General features: G+C 37.5%; 1 protein-coding gene across 10 annotated transcripts in view; it reads left to right on the forward strand.

The window, feature by feature from the left end:
• Window positions 1–16,188, forward strand: part of ATP8A (ATPase phospholipid transporting 8A1) — a 329,156-nt gene that overhangs the window by 261,208 nt on the left and 51,760 nt on the right. For 9 of the 10 annotated variants that reach the window (XM_067771372.1, XM_067771374.1, XM_067771373.1 and 6 more), the window contains one exon: window positions 7,011–7,131. In XM_067771372.1, coding sequence (XP_067627473.1) covers window positions 7,011–7,131 — 121 coding nt within the window. Of the gene's footprint in view, window positions 1–950; window positions 1,779–7,010; window positions 7,132–16,188 lie in introns of those variants that run through there. The other variant, XM_067771376.1, reaches the window with a different exon arrangement.

Below are 16,188 nucleotides of genomic sequence, written 5' to 3' on the forward strand. Positions count from 1 at the left end.
GCACCTGACTCGCCCAAATCAGTAGAGGTCACGCCTTAAACTGCTTCGAAACTGCGGTGTCGACTGAAATGCTTTCTTGGCGAAGCCTGTGGGCTTTTACCCGCTATACTATTTTCAACGACTCGGAAATCAAAAATTATGATTCCGTGCGTCATGCATATGCGCCCCTCGTGTCGGTTTGGGGGGCTTTGAAGGGTAAAACCGTTGGGATTATCTGCGTAAAAACAAAAAAAAAAAAGCTCATACAGCACATCATTATACATACCCCCTTCGATACCATAAATCTTTAGAACTTTTCTTTAGAACACTCAAAAAGCCGTCTCATCTTCTCTCGACATTATCCATTATTCGGAGCCATACATGATGACAGGTATGATGAGCGACTTGTAGAAAATGATTTTTGTTCATCGAGAGAGGCCTTTACTTTTCAATTGCCTACTCAGCTCAAAGAATCATGTTGCAAGATTTCAAAGCTGATATCGTTTTCGCTGTTAATGTTGTTTCCCAGATATAGGAAGTCTCTCACAGTCTCAACGTTATATTCAAACTCCTTTATCCGTTGTGGCAAGAGCAACCCCCGTCTATACACATTATAGGCCCTTTTAACATTGGAATGTCATTGTATGTGGCGTCCTGCCACGCGTAGCAAACTAAATACCTTGAGAATTATCACCCCTTGCCCTTGCAGCAAGGTCGTCCTGTCACACACTGCAGACCTTGGGGTATACTTTTGCTCAACATCTCCAACATTGTAAACGGCGTATCTTGGGAAATATTCACCGAAGAGGCTTGCTAATGGGTAACGTAATGGGGCCTTGAAAAAGGACCTCTCGAGCAGAGTCTTCATGAAGTACAATCTTAATTAAATAAAATCAATCCATTTGTTTAAAAAATACAGGCCTTCCTTAAAAACTAAAACTTCAATTTCTACATTTTAAAAACCAATCAAATGAAATATCCTGCCGTCCTGAATGACATGTCAAAGGTCATGCGCTCATACACTGGCTTACGCTTCCGGGAGAAAAATGTATACGCCAAGTAACGAAAACAGAGGTGCAAAAAATAGCGCTTGCCATAACAAATACTAAGTGAGAGCAAAGTGAAAAAAAATCAAAGCAAAGAGAGAACGAAATTCAGTAAAGACAGCGTTGCATAGATAAATGCGATAGCGAGTAAAATAACAAATTTGAAATAACAAAAAAAAGCAAAATTTTGTGAAGCAACAATTTTGCGAAAAACGAATAAAAGAGTTTGAGGCCAAACATAAACAAACAAACAAAAAAATGGGTATGCAGAGTAGCGGAAGACAAATTGATGCTGAGTTAAGAGAGCAAAGAGCACTGCATTGTTGACAAGAAAAGTAGAAACATTTAGTAGTTTAAGAAAAATAATAATTATACATACGGTAAACACAGCAATCAAAAACCAACCCATCAACATCATAACGCACCATCAACCACCACTACCTTCCTTTTCTTTCCCTTAATTCAACTTACAAACATTCAGCCTGGGTTTCCTTAAACGTAAAAGTTCCTCTGCGGAGAGTATCGCATTTGCGACTGTTGGTGAGTGTAATTACGGTGGCGCTGGTCCTTCGTCGTCAACATCCTGCTACGCAATAGGACGTCGAAAAAGTAGCGCCACCCCATCTGAGGAAGAGGCAACACGTCGTCAAAATCGTATACGTGAACGTAAACGTCAGGCGGCAGCACGTTGTCGTCGACGCGAGAAAATGTCCTTTCGCAATGTTTATCGGGCGCTACGTATGCGTTTGAGCAGTAAGCAAATATACATATAACTTTTTTCCAACTACCTCTTAAGTCTTATTGATGCCTGCTAAATTTTTTCTAAGTACTACAATACCGTAGCTAGATTCATAGTATTTGTTTTTTCTTGTTTCAGTTTGAAACTAGGTCATCGTATTTTTTTTCGCTGTCTCTATCTTGTTTAGTTTTATTTTTCGATCTCTGTTTTAATTACGTACGTTTTATGTTTTATATTTTGTTGTTTATGACATTCCGGCGCGTATTTAGTTCATTCTTTATTGCTGTGTGTTCTTCTCTTCCCAGCGTTTATGATACCATTTATTATGTGTTATGTCTTAACTAAAAGTTGTTGGCAATATTTTGTTCTAGTTGCTTTCAATGATTCGTTTTTTAATGTACAAACAGGGATGCATTGTATATTACCTTCTTAAGAGAACAAACTGTAGTACTTCAGTGGGTTAGGGGGATTAGAATATACCCGCGGTAGGTATGCCTGTCGTAAAAGGCTATTAAAATATCAAATTGATTCAAGGGGTTGTGTAGCGCAACCCTCACCTGCCCGTGGCGAATCCTGTTTCTTTAACAGCCGAGGCTCTGGCGACCCCAAGTTCCTTATGGATCTAGGGGTTGGGAGGGCGGTATGACTAGAAGGTTTCATGTTGTCATACAAAATCGTTCCCGAGATGGTCGGGTTAGTACCTTAATGGTGATTGTTACCGGAACGTACCGGATCTACATACGGCAAAGGACCCTTCGGGCAGTGTGCTACAACAACAACAACAAACTATAGTTTTAATAAAAAACAATAGACAGAAAAGAGACAGTGATTTATATGATAAATATCTTTTCCTGCGGAAGGGTTAAACATCATCTCTCAGTTGATATCTTCGAGCGGTTTGGTCGTTAAAAGAGGATATAGTTCTACATGTGAAAATTAGCTGAATTTGGGTACGGAAGGATATTAGACGGCAAAGCAAAATGACGTTTCAACGGTGTTAAAACAAACACAACACCTCAGATCTCCAGAACCAGAACATACGGTGTACTTCAAGAAAAAAATAGAAGAAGTGATAGGGGATGTAAAAATAAAATAAATACTTAGTGCAATTAGATTGAGTCCGAGCTTCTCTTCCAATTTCCGTCGTGCTCCTTTTCAATTGGCGGGAAGGGTCCAACGGCAGCTGCAAGACTGATGAGCTCACTGCGAAACTTTTCATTCGGAGGGTTTGGCAAACGATTCCGAAAGAGCGAAGAGATTAGCTAGAGAAAGAACGTGGAGATTAGCTAAGACAACAATGTTTTCTTCTCCTTCGGGGACTTCCAGCAGGTTAGGTGGGTTCCAATAAAAATATTTTCTTAGCCGGGGCGTCATATTTCTATGTTGATGTCTGCGTAAAGCTCGTACAGCTTACCATTAAATCTTCTTCGGTACTCGCCGTCTTCAACGCTTAATGGTTGGAAGCCTTAAGACACGATTTAATGTGACCACGTTGAACCTTCTAGGTCATCCAATCCTCTCCTCCTGTATACTTGGGGTCGCCAGAGCTTCGCCTGCTAGATAAAAAGGATTCAGCGAGTGTCAATTGTAAATCTCAGCATCATCCTCTCCTGCATTCCCGGGTACAGCAATTTTAAAAGGACTTAATTTGCTGATGGAATGGTAAGGAAAATTTCCGAAATTTAGTGATTGTAAGGTTTCATATTTGAATAGGAAAAGAGCATCAACGCATTTTTTTGAGCTATTGCACCGAAGCTTCGGCGAGGTTGGTATACTTCCTCATCTGTAGAAGCTGTCAGGATAAGGAGGAATAAGAGCAGCTTCATAACTTTCTCTACCAATATCTAGGGTTTCAGTTTTAAAAGTGCACAGTTTTTCGGTAGTCTGCTTTCTTTCGTGAATTTGCATAATACTCGAAGTCTTACAGCAAAGCTAACAGGCTGTCAAAAATTTCCTATTCCTTTCTGTTGATTCTCCTATATTTGCCATCAGGCAACGATACCTCCTTGGTTGTCTTCTCTGCCGCATTCTGTTTCTACGCCCAGCTTATCGTTCTGGTGTTTATATCCGAGAAAGGTTTCGAAATAAACTTTCAGCGGTATGTACATGTGTATCTCTGTTAGGAGTATTACATCTATTTTTTATGCTAGCGGCTGAACTCTAAGCAAGTCCAGCTACTCTTTTGGGTGTATTAAAGCCTGATTTAGTTCCTTCAGAAGCTAGTCTGAATATTGTGCTGTATCTATTGCGGCAATGTCATATGCGTGGCTAGTCGGGCATTTGTTAATTCGAAATTTTGTCTGACGTTGCACAGATACACGTACGACCTGCGGTTTGATATATGAGCCTGTGGTCTGGTGTATGAGCTTGCATTCACTTTGATAGCTTCTTTTCGCTGTACGTAGCATGGAATTTGGAATCATTACTTCAAGTATCTGGTTTCGTGTTGCGTCTACAGAAAGAAAGGAATTTTGTAAAATTAACAAATCGAGTTTGTTATTCTTGAGTTAACAGACATTCGGTAAAATTGATAACATTATGGTTAATTCAACCAAGTTTCTGTCAAGAAAACAAAATTGTTTAGTAATTTTAAAAATCGGTTGGTATCATTTTAGCAATATTCTGTGAAAATTATAGATTCTCAATCAATATAACTGATTTTCCTGTTAAAAGAATTGTTTTCAGTGGTCATTTTAACAACGAACAACTTCAACATTATGCAAATACATCAGAAAATTTTAAGGAGAAACTTGCGCTCATGGCGCTCACTACTTTGTTCTAATGACAATGGTGCCGTAGAAATCTGTTATATCAACAGCTTTCACCATAGTTCTTCTTGTTGATGAAATCTGTTATTTTAACTGCTTACATTGGTATTCTTAGGGTGACCGTATTAATTAAGTTAAAAAACTATGACTTCCGTATGATGCAATATTTTGTTGTTGATTTGACTGGTCAAACGGTCAATTCAAATTGAACAATTTGTTAATTCAACAGCTATTTGCGATGGATAAATATTGACATTCCTTTGGGTAAAATTGAACAGTAATTCGGTTAATTTTTCCAGATTTTTTCTATCAATATATTTAACAAATATTCTGACATATTGCGTTTTCGAACTGGTTACCGATTAGCGTGATAATCGACTCAACCATGGATGTGCATTCAGACAATTCCATTATTATGGCATTTTATATCAAATAATTAAAAATTAATTAAAACAGCAAAATATGAGTAGAAAAGCTAACTTCGATATACATACATGTGTACATTTCCAATGCTATGCAACTATCCTTGACATACTATCTTTTAGATCTTAAATCCCTTGCCACAAATCAAACAAACGATTTTACAATTTTCCTAATGACGAGTTTGCGTTTTTCCACTTCATTTCCACAAATTGCATTTTAATACGCTGAAGGTGATTTCCGACCGCCGGAGGTGCTAGAGGAAAAAGGAAATTAAAGGTATTGCTAGGAAATTTTAGAAAAATGTTTAAAATATTTTAAATGAAGGCAAAGAAAATAAACCAAACAAAACCGCAAGGCAAGTCTTTAATGGACTTCCAGTGGGTAAGCTTTGTGAAGGACATGCAATGAATAACTAACTGTACAGTGTACATGTACACACGGAAGTACTCGCAACTATGTGCATAATGCATAAATACTAGACGAATGGGAGTGATAAGTGCACAAAAGCTTAAAGTGAAAAGCGTACTTGAAATGCTATAAAAGTGCATGCTGAGTGGGCTTTAAAAAGCGTGGGAGTATGTAAAGAGGCTAGAGTGCGGTTTGGAAAAATAAAAGGATGTTTTATTGGGGAAAAACTAGAAAATACGAAAAAAAAAGTTAGTAAAATGTGATGAAAAAAACGTTTGCGACTTGGGAAAAGAAATGCCATTGATAAAAAGCTATTTTTTTTTTGTAAAGATGTAGCTTATTATATTCGTCCACGAACCTTTAAAAAAATTGTTTTTTTGTTTTTAAAGTCGGCGTCTTCCTTAATCTATTTCTTAAATTTTTCTTCGAAGCATTCCTAATAGTAAAGGCAACTTCTCTGCCGAATTTTGTTATGATAGCTTTAACGGGTTTTGATATATGATTAATAATATTTATAAAATTTATTTTATCACAAGTGGGTAGTTCCACGCCCATTAATTTTTTTTTAAATTCTAATCAATAGTCTCAATATCAGTCCACACATCAAATTTCAACATCCTAGGCGTATTATTCATTAAATAATAAAGTTTTTTGTGTTTTCCGATTTCACTCATTTTAAATAGCGATGAGAGATGAGTGCCAAGAAACCCATATACCATGTGGATTGAGAACATAGCCATGGAGAGGTGTGAGTTCAAAGTCAGCTATTGACGCAGCGTAAGCACCAAAGCAACCCAAAGGTTGAATGTGTTTAATACCGTAAAAAAAACAAGGTATAACCGTTCTTCTGGCCGGCCCTGATTTTTTTTTAAATTTTTCGCGCAATATAATTTTTTTTTCTCAGAACTCTTTTTTTTCTTATAATGATATAGATTTAATTAACAAATATACATTTTACAAAAATAACAAACTTGGTCTTGAAGACAACAAATTAATATTGTAACGAATTTACTTGCAAATCGTCCCCTTTTGCTAAGTTCGTATCACTAAACTGTTGAATAAATAACTCCAATATTGAATAATGGAAAAATGGCCTTTATTAAAGTACTTCACAATAACACTTATACTTTGCAACTAGCTGGCTTAATAACCAAACTGATAGCTTAAATGAAACTGACTTTCAAAATAATACTGCTATGGCTCGCTAGATAGCGTCTTAATCGAAAATCAAACTGAATTCCAGCGCCTCTACATTTGCTACCTTTTATACTCTCTGATTTCAACGTTCGCATCTTCTAGGCGCTTGCATTTCCAGAATCTACTAGTTGCCATCAGCTCTCAAACTTCTCAGCTGTAACTACAATTGCACGATTTTATAGCTTCTCTCATTGCATACTTTCTCGAGTATCTCAGATATATGCATATGTTTGTGCATTGATTCTCCGCTGCTCGTATACGTACATGGTACATATGTGTAGACGCAATTATTGTTTCGTTTATGTAGATACATAATTATTGATCTATGGATGTGCATGATATCACTGTTTAGCATCGGCTTAGAGATAGCAGCACCCCTTAGTTTTGTTAATATTCGTAACAATATAATAACTAATTAACAAATATTTATTTACATCCTCCTTTTTTTAGATGATGACGACGTTACAACAACAGGAGCGACGTTAGATGATGCGGATAGACGAATAATATTCTTAAATCGACCACAAATACAGAAGTTTTGCAACAATAACATATCAACTGCAAAATATAGGTAAGCGAAAGATTTTTAAGAAATTTTTTTTTCTTATAACGCAACCTAAGCGAAAAAGACAAAAAAATTGTTCATCGATTTTTTTTGCACACAAAATATTTCATAGATTTTTTTTTCAATGATTGTAATTTTCCATGAAACAACGTCAAGCTTGTGCTTGTAGAAATTTAGTAAATATTGTGCTATCCAGAACCATTCTTCTTTTCTCTTTTTGGTTTAAGTTGCGATACGTACAGTAACGAGCAGGATAATAGCAGTGGCAATATTGGTCAAATTTCAACAACTAAGTTGTGTTTCTTATCTTCGATAATTTAAGAAGGCGCTTCTATGAATTTTGTAACTGAAACTATGCAAAGATGTTTTCCGAAAAAAATCGAGAAAGTTTTACAAAAATTTTGAATTTTTTATTGGAGTTTTCTGAATTTTTTATGAGCATGCAGTTTTGTAGCCCAATCAATGTTAGTCTAACAAGGTACAAGCTATACGTCTTTCGCACTGATTTAGCAAACGTTATGTTCATTTTTGTTTTTGAACCAAATTTGGGTGACACAAGTGTTATGCGCTGGAGTCAAGTCATGCAAAAATGTAGTCGCACCATTATGACGACCTAAGAATGCAAATGAAGTTTTTGAAGTTACTCGTTCATGCCCGCATTCATTAATCACTTTTCATATTAGAACCTTGTGGCCAAACTTTTCTGGATGGTTTTTTCCGAATTCGGAATGTCCTCTCCAGACTGCAGACAGTACAACTGGGTACCTGGCAACGTTCTTAGGTGCCATTGTCAATTACTTTTCGTCGTTCATAATCTAACAATAATTTTGTTTGCCAATTTGGTCTCATAGAGCTTACAGGGGAATTCCTTCTGAAGCCTGTTTTTCACTTCCTTTTGGAGTTTCTTTTCTCTGTACATTTTAATACCGTTTCTCTGCTTGATTCGTGTGACTTGCACACGTGTGGTTTTGGCTATTTTGGCAACATCTCTTGTAGACATGGATCGGTCTTTCTTAGTAGGGATAGAACATCATACTCCAACTGGGCATCTGCTGATCGCTTTGGGCGGCCACTTTTTTACTTGTCCTCACTAAACCACCTTTGGTGAATCGCAAAACAATTCATCGGGCAGTGTCCTAGGATGATCCTGTGACTTTTCCCAACTTTTCCCTTTTTTATAACTAACATTAGGACTGTTCGTCCAAATGCATAACATTTTTAAAGTAACTCTTCGGTAGTATTTTTATCGTCATTGAAGGCTTGACTTCAGATGCTAATATATTTTCAAATATGTTTTGAAACAGCAATTTAAATTTAATTTGCTTAAAGCCAGTGCTGCTCAAATTTTTTTATATTGAAGTGCGAATCCCAATATATGTACAAAATTGATTATACACTGACATTTTGATTACACCGACAAAAGTTTTAATATATCGTTTCTTTAAAACATCTCGTAAATCGCTATATCATACAATATATCAAGGGCAATTAAACTTAATTCTCAAAATCCAACACAACTTTACTCAGCACCGGTTGATATTTATTTCAATTATTATTATCATTAATATGACATTTATCTTCACGCACATTTCTTAAAGTTTTGAATTGATGTTGCTGGTGACCCAATATTTGAACGAGTTCGCTTCATTAACATCCTACTAGGTCGATGCAATGTTTCAGAAACTGCTGGAACCTTAACTCAGAAATGGTTGGGAATACGAAAAATTACTACAGGCTGGAGATATTTGCAAAATACAAAATTTTGCTACCCCAGGTCTCGAGCATCTCAAGATGCTGACATGCGACTTAACATGACTTTGAATACTTTTAACATAATGTCAAAATAAAGGCGTATGCAAGTTTCCAAGTCTTATCTCAAACTCCAAGGTCAAACCCTTAAATGGCTAGAGTAATTTTAATTTTCTTAATGAATCAATTTTGAACACAAATTTTTTTCAGTATCATAATATTTTTGAATAATTTTTAGTTGTCAATTTGTTAGTGTTAATTTGTTTTTATACATATGAAAATCAAAAACTTCCATGCAAATTTTATTTATTATTGTGTTTTGTACTTATATTTAAGAATTCATGAGCTTAACACCGGCTTATAATAATTTAATTTCAATTATTATGTTTTCTAAGAGAAACTGAAAAGAAGGAAACATTTACTGGCATATTGCGATGGAACCATTTCGAAAACCGCCAACGTAATCATCATCAGGCAATTTTGTAATGTTATCAAAGATTTCACCGGGATTCGAACCGTGAATCACATGGTGAAACTGCGGTTGCCTTTAACCACTAGGCTATCCTGCTGGTATTTGTTTTCATGCTTAATTCAGTTTTTCTCATTTCTACACTAACAACACAATTGAGACATTTTTGTCTCTATATTAATTTGTGTGCCATGTAGATTTGTTTTTGTAAAGTTCTTCTTCGTTGCGAATGTTTTTTGCATAAAAATTGTATTTATTTGAGATTTTTTTATATTTGAAGTGTACATTTGTATATGTGCCTATGATTCAGAACAAAACAAAAACAAAAGTGCTATAAGTGTATAAGGGTTGCAGCTCTGCTCAAAGCGTACTTTGTCGTTACTAAAAATATGTAAGGAGTTCTAAATTTGCAGAACTTTTTGTACCAATCCTTATGGAATAAAATCTGAGACACATTTCAGAAAAAATTTGTTAAAAATCAATACGAATTTTGAGAGACCTATAACTTATACTTTGTTGGACTAGAATTGATTGGGCTATAAAAACACATATTCAGAAAAGTAATAAAAAGTTTGACATTTGCGCAAATTTTTTTTTCGAATTTTCGAACTTTTTTAAAACGTTTTTGGGATTGCTTTGCGTAGTTTCTGTTGTAAAACTCACAGAAGATTTTTCTTAAATTATCGAACAAAAAAAAAAAAAAAAAACAAGTAAGGAAGGCTAAGTTCGGGTGTAACCGAACATAACATACTCAGTTGAGAGCTATGGAGACAAAATAAGGAAAATCAATCTGGGGTAACCCTGGAATGTGGTTGTATAACATGTGTATCAAATGAAAGGTATTAAAGAGTATTTTAAGAGAGAGTAGGCCATAGTTCTATGGATGAACGCCATTTAGGGATATCGCCATAAAGGTACACCAGGGCTGACTCTAGAATTTGTTTGTACGATATGGGTATCAAATGAAAGGTGTTACTGAGCATTTTAAGAGGGAGTGGGCCTTAGGTCTATCGGTGGACGCCTTTTCGAGATGTCCCCATTAAGGTGGACCAGGGGTGATTCTATAATGTGTTTGTACGATATGGGTATCAAATGAAAGCTTTTAATGAGTATTTTGAAAAGGAGTGATCCTTAGTTCCATAGGTGGACGCCGTTTCGAGATATCGCCATAAAGGTGGACCAGGGGTGTCTCTAGAATGTGTTTGTACGATATGGGAATCAAATGAAAGGTGTTACTGAGCATTTTAAGAGGGAGTGGGCATTAGGTCTATAGGTGGACGCCTTTTCGAGATATCGCCATTAGGGTGGGCCAGGGGTGACTCTAGAATGTTTGTACGGTATGGGTATCAAACGAAAGGTGTTACTGAGCATTTTAAGAGGGAGTGGGCATGAGGTCTATAGGTGGATGCCTTTTCGAGATATCGTCATTAGGGTGGGCCAGGGGTGACTCTAGAATGTGTTTGTACGATATGTGCATCAAACGAAAGGTGTTACTGAGCATTTTAAGAGGAGTGGGCATTAGGTCTATAGGTGGACGCCCTTTCGAGATATCGCCATTAGGGTGGGCCAGGGGTGACTCTAGAATGTTTGTACGATATGGGTATCAAACGAAAGGTGTTACTGAGCATTTTAAGAGGGAGTGGGCATTAGGTCTATAGGTGGACGCCTTTTCGAGATATCGCCATTAGGGTGGGCCAGGGGTGACTCTAGAATGTGTTTGTACGATATGGGTATCAAATGAAAGGTGGTAAGGAGTATTTTAAAAGGGAGTAATCCTTAGTTCTATAGGTGGACGCCTTTTCGAGATATCGCCATAAAGGTGGACCAAGGGTGACTCTAGAATGTTTGTACGATATGGGTATCAAACGAAAGGTGTTACTGAGCATTTTAAGAGGGAGTGGGCATTAGGTCTATAGGTGGACGCCTTTTCGAGATATCGCCATTAGGGTGGGCCAGGGTGACTCTAGAATGTGTTTGTACGATATGGGTATCAAATGAAAGGTGTTACTGAGCATTTTAAGAGGGAGTGGGCATTAGGTCTATAGGTGGACGCCTTTTCGAGATATCGCCATTAGGGTGGGCCAGGGGTGACTCTAGAATGTGTTTGTACGATATGGGTATCAAATGAAAGGTGGTAAGGAGTATTTTAAAAGGGAGTAATCCTTAGTTCTATAGGTGGACGCCTTTTCGAGATATCGCCATTAGGGTGGGCCAGGTGTGACTCTAGAATGTTTGTACGATATGGGTATCAAACGAAAGGTGTTACTGAGCATTTTAAGAGGGAGTGGGCATTAGGTCTATAGGTGGACGCCTTTTCGAGATATCGCCATTAGGGTGGGACAGGGGTGACTCTAGAATGTTTGTACGATATGGGTATCAAACGAAAGGTGTTACTGAGCATTTTAAGAGGGAGTGGACATTAGGTCTATAGGTGGACGCCTTTTCGAGATATCGCCATTAGGGTGGGCCAGGGTGACTCTAGAATGTGTTTGTACGATATGGGTATCAAATGAAAGGTGGTAATGAGTATTTTAAAAGGGAGTAATCCTTAGTTCTATAGGTGGACGCCTTTTCGAAATATCGCCATTAGGGTGGGCCAGGTGTGACTCTAGAATGTTTGTACGATATGGGTATCAAACGAAAGCTGTTACTGAGCATTTTAAAGGGGAGTGGGCATTAGGTCTATAGGTGGACGCCTTTTCGAGATATCGCCATTAGGGTGGGCCAGGGGTGACTCTAGAATGTTTGTACGATATGGGTATCAAACGAAAGGTGTTACTGAGCATTTTAAGAGGGAGTGGACACTAGGTCTATAGGTGGACGCCTTTTCGAGATATCGCCATTAGGGTGGGCCAGGGGTGACTCTAGAATGTTTGTACGATATGGGTATCAAACGAAAGGTGTTACTGAGCATTTTAAGAGGGAGGGGGCATTAGGTCTATAGGTGGACGCCTTTTCGAGATATCGCCATTAGGGTGGGACAGGGGTGACTCTGGTATGTTTTTGTACGATATGGATATCAAATTAAAGGTATTAATGAGGGTTTTAAAAGCGAGTGGCCCTTAGATTAATATGTGAAGGCGTTCTCGCGATATCGACCAAAATGTGGACCAGGTGATCCAGAAAATCATCTGTCGGGTACCGCTAATTTATTTATATATGCAATACCACTAACAGTATTCCTGCCAAGATTCCAAGGGCTGTTGATTTCGCCTTGTAGAACTTTTTCATTTTCTTCTACTTAATATGGTAGGTGTCACACCCATTTTACAAAGTTTTTTCCAAAGTTATATTTTGCGTCAATAAACCAATCCAGTTACCATGTGTCATCCCTTTTTTTGTATTTGGTATAGAATTATGGCATTTTTTTCATTTTTCGTAATTTTCGATATCGATAAAGTGGGCGTGGTTATGGTCAGATTTCGCCCATTTTTTATACCAAGAAAAAGTGAGCTCAGGTAAGTACGTGGGCTAAGTTTAGTAAAGATATATCGGATTTTGCTCAAGTTATTGTGTTAATGGCCGAGCGGAAGGACAGACGGTGGACTGTGTATAAAAACTGGGCGTGGCTTCCACCGATTTCGCCCATTTTCACAGAGAACAGTTACCGTCATAGAATCTGTGCTCCTACCAAATTTGAGAAGGATTGGTAAATTTTTGTTCGACTTATGGCAATAAAAGTATTCTAGACAAACTAAATGAAAATGGGCGGAGCCACGCCCATTTTGAATTTTTCTTTTATTTTTGTATTTTGTTACATCATATCATTACTGGAGTTGAATTTTGACTTAATTTACTTATATACAGTAAAGATATTAAATTTTTTGTTAAAATTTGAATTTAAAAAAATTTTTTTTTAAAAAGTGGGCGTGTTCTTCATCCAATTTTGCTAATTTTTATTTAGCACATATAGAGTAATAGTAGTAACGTTCCTGCCAAATTTCATCATGATATCTTCAACGACTGCCAAATTACAGCTTGCAAAACTTTTAAATTACCTTCTTGTAAAAGTGGGCGGTGCCACGCCCATTGTCCAAAATCTTACTAATTTTCTATTCTGCGTCATAACGTCAACCCATCGCTTTATCTGTCTTTTGTAATGAGTTATCGCACTTTTTCGGTTTTTCGAAATTTTCGATATCGAAAAAGTGGGCGTGGTTATAGTCCGATATCGTTCATTTTAAATAGCGATCTGAGATGAGTGCTCAGGAACCTACATACCAAATTTCATCAAGATACCTCAAAATTTACTCAAGTTATCGTGTTAACGGACGGACGGACGGACGGACATGGCTCAATCAAATTTTTTTTCGATCCTGATTATTTTGATATATGGAAGTCTATATCTATCTCGATTTCTTGATATATGTACAACCAACCGTTATCCAATCAAACTTAATATACTCTGTGAGCTCTGCTCAACTGAGTATAAAAAAAAAACAACAGATAGAGGCATTTGATTTGCTAAAAATCGTCACTGCTATTTCCGTGCTAGCTGCTGTATATGAAAAGTGCCACACAGATATTTTAGGTGTCGAATACGTTTAACCACTCCCGGGCAGTAATCCGCGGTTTCGTTATAAATACCTTCCTAAAGAGAAACTGTGTAGGATTACTTGAAACTGAAGTAATGCGTTTATTTTTCTGTCTTTTTAAATTTATATTTTGGAAATTTCTTCATTAATAAAATACGTTTCCTTTAACTTGCTAATGAGAATTTCCATTTGTCTTAGCGTGACAACACGCTAATTATCTTGAGTTATTATTACTTTTTACTTTGTGTTACGGTTCACCCTCCCGCAAGCGTTAATTTTTATGTACTTCAAAAGGAAAGGTGCGCTTTTCCAGGAACTAAAGTGGCTGTAGCGATTTAACTAACAACAATAATAGAAATCGTTTACCCACAAGCCAGTGACACGCCTCACAGTTTTTCCTAGTGTGCAATGACTGACGGCACTTGTTAAGTTTACAACTAGCAGTGAGTGACCTCAGTATTATATCATGTTTTTAAATATTTACGTAGAATTGGCAATGAACTTTAGTGAACTTCTTAATAGCGTTGATATTATTTTGAGAATAAAACTATTTGTGTGCTACATGACGTATCAGTAACCAAAGCACTTGCCTTACTTGTTGTTGTGTATGTGATTTAGGGATATTGGGGAGCTTTGATTCTAATAATTTAAGAGTCACAGCACTTCGAGCTGATTTGTATTCGTATATATGTTAATATGAATTTTGTAGGTTATGTTAGATAAGGAGGCGGCTCCCAAATTATGTAGATGGTAACGGCTCATTTGAACACTTTTGCTGTTCTGTTGGGATACTGACCAACGGCGATACCGTTGGCTAGATGACCACTTCCTCTTACTTCCTGCAAATCACCCTTTTTGGTTAGAAAATCCGCGTGACAATTGCCAGCAATGTCGTAACGCTCTGGCACCTGACATATAGGCTTTATCGAAAAGTACTCCGATGTGACCGAAAGCAAGTTCTGACCCTCCCTCACGTTGCTCGACTCTACAGTTTTGGAAGTCAGCGCTTAAATAACAGCCTGAATTTTCGAGATGTTAAACTCATGACACCTGGATTGGATTTCGGCAACGCATTCTTGATAGCACTTAACTCCGCAGCAGTAGACGAGCAGACTAAACTTCCGGCTCACTTCACATGAGTTATTGAGAGGAAAATCATTCAACGGTGTACGCCCTTGCACATGGCTTCTCGATAGAATCCCGCCCTCGTCATATTTGTTAGAGCTGACTTCCGCTGCAGTGGATGGGCAGAATAAACTTTCGGCTGACTCTTAGCTCTTGAAAGCATACTTCTCCTCCAACAGCTGGCCATAAAGTACAATTCCAAGTCATTTAATCCCGTCGGATAGTACCAACGACACTTCGCAAATAATGGGCGTATCTTGGTACAGGGTTTTGTACCTCTTTGGTTACAAAAATAGCTCAGTGTTATTGTCGGTTAAAGCTAGACCACATGATTCAGTTCACCTAGCCACCGTTTCCAGCCATTCCTGCAAACGGTCTTTAAGTTAATCCTGAAATTTTCGGGGAAACGAGGATTGTCAAGTCCTCAACGTAACCCAGTTCGCAGTTCGTTTGCAAACAAAATCCAAAGAAAAAACTGAAAAATCGCCTGCAGTTTAACCGTAATCATCTTCTCCGCGGCCCTACTGTGACTTCCTCCACTCCTACTCCTCACTTTAGTGGTGATCTCGCAGATGATACCTGACAGCGGATTCGATATATCGTCATTAGCCATATATGACACGAGGTAAGGCATAAGTTCCTATAGAGCTTCTTCTTTTAGAGAAGTACACAGAATCCTTACCTACCTGATAACCGTTTATCAACAGATTTTAATCTGCCGTCCACATCCCAGAAATTGTATTGCCGCTACTACCCAGCTCTAGCTTCTGGTTCAGGTCTATAAATCTGTTACCTTTTTCAACAAGGCTAGAGCATATAGGCTCCATTGAGTAGAAGCCCAATACTGACCGGATATACCCAGATGGACGTAGTACTCAGTTCATAATTACGCTAATTCTATTTCATATTAAGATAATTATTATAATTATAATTATAATGAACGAGCGAAACGAATGCGTTTTCGGAAATGTTTAAAGATTGATGATCCAAATGTCAAATGTTGCAGGATGAAACGGCTGAGTTTGTGTTTGTATCCTGCACTGCCCATATTAAGGCTCCAGAAATGAGAAGTGGCATATTTTTTAGAAGCTGTAAGTAGGGTGGGTCGCAGAAAATATTTAGTATATGCGAAGACGGCGGGAGTCTTTTACAAAATAGGACCTAGTTCTGATGTTTTTAAGTTTG

This window comes from Eurosta solidaginis, chromosome 3, assembly GCF_040869045.1.
Source record: "Eurosta solidaginis isolate ZX-2024a chromosome 3, ASM4086904v1, whole genome shotgun sequence".
NCBI lineage: Eukaryota > Metazoa > Arthropoda > Insecta > Diptera > Tephritidae > Eurosta > Eurosta solidaginis.